We start from the raw sequence: 13,575 nt of genomic DNA on the forward strand, positions 1-13,575 counted from the left end.
CAAGCAATTATTTCCCAAGTAATATTTATTTTTCTTATTCCTGTGTAATTGATACCTTTTTTCCCTCCACATTTTCCCTTGCCTTCTGATATTGCCTGCAACTATAGGATAACTTATCACGGACATGCAGCATCCAACACAAAGCACAAAGTTCTCTGAAGCAACCTAAATCAGGAATGGAAATATGAAAGAAGACTGTATGAGTATATACATTAATATTATAACAACTGTTGGTTTTTTTTTTCCAAAATAAATGTCTTTATACTGTTGATTACAAAAGAAACATGCTCATACTCAATACTTTATATAAAAGTTGTGGAGATCCTTACAGAATTTTTACACATATTATTCCAGAATATTTCATACATGTCATACTCACATGAAAATATTAAAAACACTTTATAGAGTAAATAAGCTACTCTATTTATTGGTAGTTTACTTGTTTTAAACTTAGAGTATATTGTAGATATTTTTCAAAGCCAATACACATAGCTCTACTTAATACCATATTGTTAATTTATTTGGAAAATCACTTATTAATAGGCATTTAAGGGACTTCCTGGTGGCACAGTGGTTAAGAATCCGCCTGCCAATGCAGGGGACACAGGTTCGAGCTCTGATCCGGGAAGATTCCACATGCCGCAGAGCAACTAAGCCCATGTGCCACAACTACTGAGCCTGCACTCTAGAGTCCACGAGCCACAACTGCTGAGCCCATGTGCCACAAGTGCTGAAGCTCACGTGCCTAAAGCCTGTGCTCCACAACAAGAGAAGCCACCGCAATGAGAAGCCCGTGCACTGCAATGAAGGGTAGCCCCCGTTCACCACAGCTAGAGAGGGCCCCAGCACGGCAACAAAGACCCAACACAGCCAAAAATAAATAAATTTGTATTAAAAAAAAAATAGGCATTTAAGTTAAAAAAATTTTCAACATTAGAAATATAATTTCCAATATAAAACAATTTTTTTATTAAAAGTAATACAGGTACACAAAGATATATAAAATCATACTATGTATATACAGTTTTGCAACTATCTCTTTTTTTTCACCTAATGTATCTTAGATATATTTCCTTTTTTTTTTCTTTTTCCCTGGCCGCACCACGAGGCACGCGGGATCTTAGTTCCCCAACTAGGGATCAAACCTGTGCCCCCTGCAGTGGAAGCGCAGATTCTTGACCACTGGACCACCAGGTAATTCCCTCAGATATATTTCCATGGTGGCAACATACACATACGGTCTTTTCATTATCAGCACAGTATTGTTACATGAAACTTCCCCGAATCAAATGTAAAATATATCATTACTAATATTTAGGCCTAATTTATAAGCAAACAGCTCATTTTGGACAAACCTATTGCTTTAATGGACACTTCATCAAGCTTGTGGTCTCCAGTTGTCCCGGGTCGAAAGAATGCTACACCTCCTTTACAGAAATTAAGTAACGACTGAGGGAAAGGACTCAATGAAGGAAGGGATCCTTTCATTCGAATCTGAAAGTAAAGAAAGAATATGTTAATTACCAGTCATATAAGTCAATTTTTAAGGAAACTATAAAGCAACAAACAAGGCAGGTAAGATAAACCATAAAGAGTGGAAAACACAGCATGGTTCCCATACAATGTAAGAAAATATCCCTGAAATCACTTGTACTTTCAGAAACTTAGCTCACAAATTTAACTCAACAAATTCACCAGGCTAAATCTCAAAGGAAAAAAAAAAGGTTCTAGCCAAATTAACCTCTCTTGTCACTCAGTTTTGCCTAAAAAGTTCTGTATAAAAAGAATTTAATGCTATTTCCCCTGACTTTCCCCAAAGGAATAGTAAAGAAAATAAACTTAAGTATCTAACTCTATGTGCATTACCTAAAAACTAATACAGAAAAAGGTATATCTACATACAAAACTTTAAAAAACTAATCTGTAAGTGACAGAATTATAAAGTCATCATTTGGCAACTCCTAATAAAAAAATGACTCTAGCGAGGATCATCAATAAATGCTAAATTAGGTAAAAAATTGACGGGTTGATGGACAACATGATAGTGGGTGGAACATGACCCAAATTCATTGATCCATCTCATATCATGAAAAGTGAAAGAAAAAGACGTATGTGCAACATGATATGCTGCAGAGGGGAAGTATACAATACCACTTATGAAGGATTCAATTATAAGAAAATGTTAACCTGAATTTAATCACATCTGTCTACTTTGATGAGGATAGATTAATTACCAGCTTATAGAAAATAAAAAGAAAGTGGAACAACTTAAATGACACTAAATGAAAAAATGACAGACAAATCCAAAATATAGTTCAGGACCAACTACCTAATCTCTCTAACAAATCAAGAATAGAAAATAAATGAAACTACTGTGTGTTAAAAGGAAACTGTGATAGAATAAAAGAAAAGCGGGACTTCCCTGGTGGCACAGTGGTTAAGAATCTGCCTGACAATGCAGTGAACACGAGTTCGAGCCCTGGTCCGGGAAGATCCCACATGCTGTTGAGCAGCTAAGCCTGTGCGCCACAACTACTAAGCCTGCGCTCCAGAGCCCGTGAGCCACAACTACTGAGCCCGTGTGCCACAACTACTGAAGTCCACACACCTAGAGCCCGTGCTCCACAAGAGAAGCCAACGCAATGAGAAGCAAGTGCACTGCAAAGAAGAGTAGCCCCCGCTCGCCGCAACTAGAGAAAGCCGGCACGCAGCAACAAAGACCAAACGCAGCCAAAAATAAATAAATAAAAATAAACTTATTAAAAAAAAAGAATAAAAGAAAAGGGATCTAAGAGACATAAACCTGGGAAGAAAAGGATTAGCAGTAGGCTTGTAATCTATTTTCTCCCTCTACTATTCACTTCCAGAAAGACATGATCTAGTCAAATCCCCTTGTAAGCATGCTAAGGACAGACTTCTTGTCAAACAAATTAATGGTATTTACCAGATGTACAGAGTCTGTCTAGGCTGGTTATTAGAAACAAATCTAGAATGTATGGATTTATGGAGTATGACCCCTGGAAAATGTTACCCAAGCTATATAATTAGAGAGATATAAAAAGGAGATGTTAAATAACTGAAATAGTTCCCTTTTGTGTCATGACGTTAAAAAAAAACCAGGACACATTCTTCTACAGTGAGAAAAGACTTGGAGCAGTGTATGCAATTCCAGAGTTCACTACATTTCATCTGTATCTTTTGGCTACCTACCTTGCAATTATTGGTGCAGTTTGACCCATGGATGAAAAACATGTGTCTACACAAAAACTTATACATAGGGGCTTCCCTGGTGGCACAGCGGTTAAGAATCCGCCTGCCAATGCAGGGGACACGGGTTCAATCCCTGGTCCGGGAAGATCCCACATGCTGCGGAGCAACTAAGCCCATGAACCACAACTACTGAGCCTGCGCTCTAGAGCCCATGAGCCACAACTACTGAAGCCCGCGTGCCTAGAGCCTGTGCTCCACAACAAGAGAAGCCACTGCAATGAGAAGCCCGCGTTTGAGGCCATGCCTCAAAACTTCCTTTATAAATGTCCAGGAGTATTCTACTTTGAGAAGCAGGTTTCGTACTATAAATAAGCCTGAAATTTATGGATTTATAGGGCAGGACTCCTTGGGAAAATATCACAATTATAAATATTAATAAATATTAGTATATTTAAATTGTTTACCACACTGTTACCGAGTCTAAGCTCATACTGCTTGCTGCACTACAGGCCAATAATCGAGAAATGAGTTCTTGGCGCAAGGAATAACGACTTTATTCGGAAAGCCAGCAAACCGAGAAGATGGTGGGCTCATGCCACAAAGAACCATCTTGCCTGAGTTAGAATTCAGGCTCCTTTTTTACTAAAAGGGGAGGGAGTAAAGTCAAACACTTCCTGGTTCCCATCAGCCTCTGGAGGGCATGTGTTAATTTCTTCCTCCCTGCAGTCATTCACAGGTGGGCCTGGTCAGGACGTTTCCTGTTAGCTAAAAAGAGGTATTTTAGCTTAATGCTCATTACCAGGGAAGCAGGGTTCCCAAAGATGGGCCGTTATGTGTAATTTAAGGTTAGAAGCAATAAACCTTTAGTGATTAACTTGTAATAGAATACAAACGGTTCTTCCCTATTTCAATAGCACATAAGTGACTAGGACATTTCCATACCTTCTGCATGACTTTTCTTGCCCATCTCAACTGCAAGATGTACCACTGTGCTACAGGAAAAGAACACCGAGCTGCCCGGAAAAGCAAGAGAACACGTTGAAGGATTCCAGACACCTTTTGGCGATTATCTTTTTCAGCTTTTAAAAGAAGATCATCACCATCTTCCTAAAAAGAAACAATAACAATTTTAGTAGCTAGTAAAACAGAAACTTAAAATGTTAAAGTGAAAATAAAGACAGTGCTTCTCAAAGTAGAATACTCCTGGACATTTATAAAGGAAGTTTTGAGACATGGCCTCAGAGATTAACTATAGCTATTTCTAGTGTCAGGGAAACACTTCTCTCACCTCAAACAATGTAAAGGGGTAAGTTGACCCTAATCCCAAGTCTTCGGCTACAACAGTTGAAGCCATCACCCCGGACTCCATGGGTGGAATGTTACAGAGAAAGCTCCTTTCAAAAAGAATGACTTTTCCCTTCCTCTTCCTGGAAAAATTCCATTATATTTCAATGTCACCTCCTCTGTGAAGCCCTCCCATTCTGTGCTACTATGAGTCTCTGCTCAGACTTCCATTATAGCTTTCACTAATCTATTCTTGCTGATTTATGTATGTTTCCCACACTATTGAGAACTACCCAGGAGCAAAGGCCTTGTCGTATAGTGCATAGAGTAAACTCCAATATGTGGTAGGATCCAACAAATGTTTCTTGAATAAACACAATTCAAGTCAGTAGCTACAGATTAATTTCCCAGAGAATGAGATAATGTGAATACTGTAAACATTTGCTTCCCCAACCTTCTCCTACCATTGCCACTTCTTAAGAGTATTCAGTTTTTATTTGGGTATCTGCCCCTCTCCTACATAGCCAAATGATTCAAGGAGAGCTGATCCCATATCCCTAGCTGCCAAGGAAGGCCCTAGTCAATTGCCAAGCAGTACTTTGTATTAGCCCTAGCCAAGGTGTTTGATTCGAGGACAGGGAAGTGACCTCAGTCGGTCTTACAAGAGTAACTCTCAGTACTCTTGCTTGGAATGCTGGGAAAGAAATACTTTTTTACTACTTTTCTTTCTCCCATTCCCACTCCGTTTGGACATGGACAATGTATCCTTAGAAGCTACTGGCAGCCATTCTGCTCCCACAAAGGGAGCCAGCCTTAAACTGAAGCTGACACCTTAGAAAACAAACTAAAAGAAAGAGCCCAAGTCTTTGGTAACATAACTGGACTTCTCAATTATGCCAGCCAATATGTACCAAGTTTTCTGTTACTTACAACCCAAAGGGTTCTAACTGATACAGAGGGACATTTAAGAGAAATCCTGCCATTGGAGATTATTTTACTAAAAAATAATAAAATGAAGTATTACTAAGGATAGGTACCAAACTAATATCAGCACAGCATATCCAAAAATATCTTAAATGCTATTTCTAACTCCTAAACCAACATACTGAAGACTCAGATATGAGAGGAAAGAGGAATTACTGAGAAATACCATGGACTACTTATTCTTTCCATTTGTAATATATTACACCTGAAATATCAACAAATGAAATATTTTAATCTACTGAAACGTAACTTGAAATATAACAATGAGAATACAGCAAATAAGTCTAAAAAAAGAAAAAGAAAAAAGTTGCTAATTCTGAAAAAGTAGTAAAGAAACAATACCAGAATCAATTTAAACAGCTAATTGAATATTAAAACAATTTAAATGTAAATAATTTACATTAACACTTTAAATCCTAAAACCAGCTATGTTATGATTTTCAATAAGAGCAGAGGAAAAGTTCCTGAGAGGAATACAGTATTGCTACTTATAAGACAGAACTATCAATTGAAAAGTATAGGAGAAAAAAATGACCTTTCAAATCAAAGAAAAATCAAACTAAGTCTTTCAAAAGAGGCACAGACAATGAGATGAATAAAAGACTAAAATAATGTATGGCTTGGGACTTCCCTGGTGGCACAGTGGTTAAGAATCCACCTGCCAATGCAGGGAACACGAGTTCAAGCCCTGGTCCTGGAAGATCCCACATGCCGCAGAGCAACTAAGCCCATGCGCCACAACTACTGAGCCTGCACTCTACAGCCTGCAACCCGCAACTACTGAGCCCACATGCCACAACTACTGAAGCCCGCATACCGAGAACCCGTGCTCCACAACAAGAGAAGCCACCGCAATAAGAAGCCCACACACCGCAACGAAGAGTAGGCCCTGCTCGCCACAACTAGAGAAAGCCCGCACGCAGCAACGAAGACCCAATGCAGCCAAAAATAAATAAATAAATAAAAAATAATGTATGGCTTCTAAATTCTGACATTCTTTTTGCTACCCTAAACAAATGCTTATTTTTTAAAAATCTGGATACAGAGAAATATCTCTTAATTTTGTTTTATCATTGAAATAATTTTAACATTTATTGAATGCTTACTATGTGTCCTAGGCCCTAAAGTAAAAGCTTTTACAGGATATCCCATTTAATACTCTCAATAATGCTGTCAGAGGTACTATCATCATCTCCATTTTACAGATAAGGAAACTTAAACATCAGTTTAGTACATTGCCCAATATTACACAATAAATAAACAGCAAAGCTGGAATCCAGAAGTTAGCTTCAGAGCCTGCATTTTTAACTTGATGATTATTATCAAGTTGATTATTTTAAAAATTGGACAAAATCAACTTTAAATTAATTAAAAGATTAAGCACTAAGCTTACTTCACTAAGAATAGCTGGCTGAGGACAATATAATGGAGGAGCTGGAAGATACAAGCCAACCGGCACTAAGCCCCACAGTCTCTGACTGAAGTCCTTGGCAGAGTTTATCAGAAGCTGGAATGTCTCTGAAAGAATATCTGCATCAGCCATAACTGCTGCTTTCAGTACTTCCTGCACAGAACCAAATAGCAGATCTGCATCTTCTTCTTCAATGGGATCTAGCAAACACAAAATTAGGTAAAGTAGTTAAAATTTATATTATAGTTTTCATGTTATTTTGTAGGATAAAATTTCGTATCTGAAAAAGCTGATTGCCAAAAATGAACATATTGGTTGACATGCAAAACACCCAAACTTCTAGACAGAAACTTAATAAAGATTCTCTTACTTTTAAGATTATAGGTAATCAGATCACAAAGACTTTTCCAAAATTATACAAGATACTGTAATAACAATTATATAATAAAAGATTCTTGGAATATAGTTGTGACTCAAAAATAATAATAAAAGAAAAAATATTAATGGGAAAAATAAAATGTCAAGAGAGACTCCAAAATAATATACAACATTACATGAAGGCAGTGAGAGAGTAATTATTTTCTTTTTCATAATAGTCCATCACAGTACTTTTATAATAAAAAGGACTTGTGAAGCTAAAAAAACCCCCAGAAATATACAAAATAGTCATACAGTATGGCTTCAATTATATAAGTGTATGTACATATGGAGACATGTTCCAGAAGGCAAAATGCAGAGATGCAGGTGGCAGAATTGGAGACTTACGCACTTTTATATTACCAAATATTTTAAGCATACTTTAAGGTATAGAATATAATATGAAAACACTCACATACTGACTTCATCCTTGTCTGATATTAACATGTTTCCTACATTCAATTTAGATTAAAAAAGAATGTTGCAAATACAGCTGAAATTCCTTAGGTACCAATCATATTTCACTTCCTCTCTCCAGAGGTAGTCACTATCCAGAATTTGGTGTGGCTCTACTGAAACTCCTATTACACATATGTTGTGTCTTCCACAACATTCTATACAAAGCTTAACTTCTCTTTCATATTTTCCAACTCTTTTCTTTATATCTATACATTTTTATCTCTCTCTATATATTTTTTTGTGTGTGTATATATACAGAGATAGATCAAATTCATTTTCCAGTTCACTAACCATCTGCTGAGTTTTTTGTTTTTAAATCAGTTTGTTGAGGCATAATTTACATACACTAAAATTTATCCTTTTTAAGTGTACAGTTCAATGAGTTTTGTTTGTTTTCTGTTTTTTAAAATATTTATTTGGCTGCACTAGGTCTTAGCTGCGGCACGTGGCTTAGTTGTGGCATGCGGGATCCAGTTCCCTGACCAGGGATGGAATCTGGGCCCCCTGCACTAGGAGTGCAGAGTCTTAACCACTGGACAACCAGGGAAGTCCCCAGTTCAATGAATTTTGACATTTTCATCACTCCAAAAAAGTTCTTATACCCTTTTGTTGTCAATTCCCCCCTTACTCCCATGTAACCATTGATCTGTTTCTTGTCCCTATAGTGTTGTTTTTTATAAAATCACATAAATGGAATCACACAGTGTGTAGTTTTATTTCTGAGTTCTTTCATTCAGCATAATGGTTCTTCAATTCATCCATGTTGTTGCATGTTATCAGTAGTTTGCTACTCTTTATTAATTATTATTCCATTGTACAGATAAATTGCAATTTGTTCTTCCATCCACAAGTTGATAAGCATTTGGGTTGTTTCAAGTTTTTGGCTATTATGAAAAAGCTGCTAAGAACATTCAATATACAGGTTTTTCAGCGGACCTATGTTTTTATTTTTCTTGGGTAAATACCTAGGGGTGGAATCCATTGACTTTTTCTCTTTCTTTCTGACCCCTGGAAATTTCCCTTACTTTCTTTAAATCTTAGCCTTTAAATGCATATCTTTATATTTTATCTAGAAACACACTGTATCTATGTATTTATTGTAGGAGAGTTTTCAGATCATCTGAAACAATATATTGCCAGAACTGGAAGTTCAGACTGGGAATTTTTTAGTCCTTTTTTTCAAAATCAACCTTCATGTAGATACATTATCTTTTCATTTACTTAAAAAAAAACCTGACAGAAAATTATCAAAGAAATTTTCAGTCTGATTTCCAAGTATTATGAATTCTTTCCAGAAAGAGAAGTTATAATTAATAAGCTCTAGGAATCTAGAGAAGTCTCACTCCTTAATGGAGACAAGCACTAATAAAAGAAAACAGCTATCCTGGTTTTATCATTAAATATATGACTTTAAATAACAGACTTCATTACTTTTTGTCTAAATTTCCCCCTCTTTAAAACAGACGAATTTTATAGGGCTCCTGGGTAAATCCATGTATTACATGTAATATTATATTATTTTTTTATAATACCACTCAGAACTTTTCAAATTAAAAGCAAAAACCAACTCTATGATTTATGCATTAGGCAAGAGGTTCTAAGTACCCCTTGACATCTGAGATTCTACGATTCTATGACTGCAAAAGAAAACAATCTAAATGCAGCAAAATACCACTAGTATAAAGAAAGGCTATGTATGGAAAATCAGAATATCATTCAGATACTGAACATTGTATTTTGAACTGCATCAGTTTGGGATGCTCCCATTATTAAGAATAAATAGCAAAATTTTATTTTTGATAAGCTTATTACTTCAAAGCATTAATATATGTGTGGGTACTTAAAAGCTTTTTAAAATACCATAAGCTTTATATTAATTAAGCCGATACATGTGTCGACCATACATAGGTAACACACCTGTAAACTGTTTGTATTTTGAGCCCATTTCTTTTTTTGCTTCCAAAGAGGCCGGCTGACCTAAAAAACACTGCAGTTTTTCCTGGAAAATATGTGCTGGAGTCATATTTAACGGTAGATTCAGACCCTTTTTCCTGGACCTGAAATCACATCAAATTAAGGGAAAAGAATACAAATTTTGAAAAAAGGAAACATACACACATCAAGAGCTAAACATGAAATTTTAAAGAACAGAGAAATTCACTTTATTCATCCTATATTTAGACAAGAAATAAGCAAGGAAATACTGTATTAAGGATAGTATTAAGGCTTTCCATAATTATGGTACTAATATATCTCCTCATCCTTACCTCCCACTGCTGCCCTACAAATGTACTCTATCCAAACCAAGCCAAACTTGCTTTTGCCAAATGCCTTTGCTCACATTTGGAATGTTCTCTCTCCCTACAGCTACTCAGTTTGTCATGATCCCATCTTCCCTTCAATGCCCATCTCAAATGACATCTCCCACATAAAGTATTTCCTGTCCTTCCCTCACTTGACACTATTGCTCTCCCTACTGTACCATGGGCACTTTTCTTACCACACTATGTAAATTGTAATAATGTTTTGTCCTATTTTCCCTATTAAACTATAAATGCCTAAGCATAGAAACTATGTACCATTTAAGTTTACAATCCACTAAAACACCTGGCATAGAGCTTGATAAATAATAATAATAAACATACATACATTGTTAATAACACACATACATTGTTAATAATAAACATATTAACAATGTATGTTAATAAATAAACATACATTGAATTATTGAATTAAAAAATATAGAAGACACAGCAATACCATAACCTTCAGAATAGTTAAAATATAGGGATTAGTTTGATTAGCTTAAAACTCAAATCCTGTTTGGGAAAGACAAACTTTCCCATTGACTGTAGGCCCTTTGAGGGCACTACTAACAAATTAATGTGCTAAATAGATGTTTTAACACTGTAAGTAAGCCTCTGATCTGTCCAATACAGTAGCCACTAGATGTATACAGCCCTCTAAATTTAATTAAAATTAGATGGAAAATCCAGTTCCTTGGTCTTATTATCCACATTTCAAGTGCTCAATAAATACATGTGGCTAGTAGCTATCAGATTGGATAGCACATACAGAATATTTCTATTACTGAAAAAAGTTCTATTGGACAATGCTGAACTAAGGATTCCACAAAATGCATAAATACCAGCAATGACTGAAATAAAAAATATTTTAGATGACCATCATACTTTCCTAAAAATACATACCTTGTGAAATTGCTATCATGTTTACAGAACAGCTGCAAGGCCACACCAATGGAAACAGACGTCTTCCAGTCTCCAAGTTTCTGTGCCAACCACACAGCTTCTGGAACCAGGCCACCAATAAATAATAATTCAAGGGCATATTCAACTGTCCACACATTAGAAAGATTCTGCTCTCTAACAACACTGGCCACCTTCGAGTGTTGCAGAGGAATAAGTCGAAAGGGCTGCTCTGTGAGTAAATTAAAGAAAATGGATTTTACAATTATATATACAAGAACTCACACCTCTTTTTATAGATCTCTTCAATCAGTATTTCCTATACAAAACCACAACAAGGAAGATACATACAAAATGGCCTAAAATAATGCTTAACGTACTCTAGAATAGTCTTTTTAACATTGAACACTGTGTCTCTTTAGTGGGTCATGAAGCAAATGTCAGCATTCCTAAAAACATGAAACTGAGTAGACATAGAAACAAAAGAGACAGTATCAGAGTGCATTACACAAAATAAAGGTAAATAAGTACAGTTTAATGAAACTTTTTGGTCAGATAATATAAACGTACACACACACGTAAACGTACCGGTCACAGTGTACAGTTTACTACTGTGGGCTGCTCTGAAATATATAGCTATTTCTCCTACTGCATTATGAAATCTGGAGGGCAGAGACTGCATCTTACCTGACTTTGCATTCCTCATAGTGTCATGGGATAAAAATCTAGTTTGAGGTAATACTCAAGCATATTAAATGTTCAATGTTCAGTGTTTAACAGAAAATAGAAAACTGTGATTTTCAGTAATCCTGAACAAATGACAAGATTTCAGTCTGGCCTGAGATTAAATACAAAGGGTAATAATATCCCTCTCCCCAGCCTTCTGTATCTTTCCCTAATTAAAGTAACTTGAATAAGAAAATTTGAAAATACTATGACAGAACTGTTATCTTTTAAAAAATACATATTGCTAAGATTTTCACTCACTCCCTCAAAATAAAACTGGTAATTAGTATATGAAGGTTTTTGCTCCTTGAAATGAAATGATTAGTTTCTTATGTGATCTGCATAGGCTCTGCCCACACCAAGCACTAACATTTTAGCTCTTTGACAAAGATATGGAAAGAAACGAAAAATTTAGTCAATCAATGACTGTTTGATTCTGCATAGGCAAACAGCCAGGAGACTGATGAAATTTTTCCAGTTTTTAATTCACTATGAGTAAGGCACTGTACCATTAAAAGAATTTGAATGATTTAATTTTCTGAAATTTTTACTGCTTTCACACAGCAAACATCATACCAAATAAGCAACTCAAATCCACAATACATTCTGCCACTAGTTCTGATTTAAAAGATTAACATGAAATATATTCTAAGTCAAGCCTGCTAATATCATTTTTCAAGACAGAGGGAGATTAAAGAAATTAAAGCATATATAACAAGTTTCAGATATTTAAATTGTCAACAATCATAGTCTAGTCTCGGGCATAGGAAAAGAACACAAAGTCTTCTCTCCTACTCTCTCCTCTAACTGGGAAGATATTTACGTAGGGAATAAAAAGGTGTGTCTCTGAGCTTTTATGAACATTTATGAGTCTGCCCAGAAACAATTCAATAACTCTGTCACTTTTCTTCACAAAGTGTGATAAATATCAGTCTCCCTTAGGTATGTAAAGTCATCTGTAAAGATAAAAATCATTAGCAAAGAGCAAAAGTCCTATAAATATTGTAGGACAGAAAGATAAGAAATTGAGATAAATCTTCTGAATACCAGGATTGTACTTCTTTTTTTTTTAAGATTTTTCTAAAAACCACATGAGGGCTTCCCTGGTGGCGCAGTGGTTAAGAATCCGCCTGCCAGTGCAGGGGGCACAGGTTCGAGCCCTGGTCCAGGAAGATCCCACATGCCGCAGAGCAACTAAGCCCGTGCGCCACAACTACTGAGACTGTGCTCTAGAGCCCGCAAGCCACAACAACTGGGCCCACGTGCCACAACTACTGAAGCCCACGTGCCTAGAAGCCACCACAATGAGAAGCCCGTGCACAGCAACGAAGACCCAATGCAGCCATAAATAAATAAATAAATATTTAAAAAAATTAAAACCACATGAGTTCTGTCTCTCTCCTTCAGTAAAATTATATGGATTAAGGATACAATTTGTTATCAGAAACATTATTACCAAAAATAGGGAGCACAAGTAGTAAATACCTCACTTGTGACAAAATAAAGAGAGCTTAAATAAAAAACTATTGTAATAATTAGTGTCAAATGTACAAGGAAATAAGTAATATCCAACTGAGAGGTTCAGTCAGAGGAAAGCATAAAGTGAGAGAAAGAAGCACAGGCTGTTCTCAGGGAGAAAAGGACGGAGCACCAGCTGAAACTGAGTTAGTGGCCAATGGAGAGGGAAAGGGGGGAAGGTAGATCCTGGAAAAACAGAGCACCTGTTTCTCTGTTTACACCAGCTCCCTAAGAGAAGCCATAATCAGGTCAGGGCCAACTTTTCTTCCCCAGGGAAGCAGACACCTCTGAAAAGGAACCTCTAGACAATTTCCTTTCTGATCCTACCTTACATATAAGGCTCTCTAGGGTCTAGAAGCT

The 13,575-nt window shown here is 36.3% G+C and overlaps 1 protein-coding gene across 4 annotated transcripts in view; it reads right to left on the minus strand.

Moving 5' to 3' along the window:
- Positions 1-13,575, minus strand: part of CPLANE1 (ciliogenesis and planar polarity effector complex subunit 1) — a 126,304-nt gene that overhangs the window by 87,069 nt on the left and 25,660 nt on the right. For all 4 annotated transcript variants that reach the window (XM_060295717.1, XM_060295716.1, XM_060295715.1 and 1 more), the window contains 6 exons: positions 10,975-11,203; positions 9,683-9,822; positions 6,872-7,089; positions 4,153-4,317; positions 1,356-1,494; positions 56-165 (listed from right to left, as the gene is read on the minus strand). In XM_060295717.1, coding sequence (XP_060151700.1) covers positions 56-165; positions 1,356-1,494; positions 4,153-4,317; positions 6,872-7,089; positions 9,683-9,822; positions 10,975-11,203 — 1,001 coding nt within the window. The remainder of the gene's footprint in view (positions 1-55; positions 166-1,355; positions 1,495-4,152; positions 4,318-6,871; positions 7,090-9,682; positions 9,823-10,974; positions 11,204-13,575) is intronic.

This window comes from Globicephala melas, chromosome 3 (genome assembly GCF_963455315.2).
Source record: "Globicephala melas chromosome 3, mGloMel1.2, whole genome shotgun sequence".
NCBI classification, from domain to species: Eukaryota; Metazoa; Chordata; class Mammalia; order Artiodactyla; family Delphinidae; genus Globicephala; species Globicephala melas.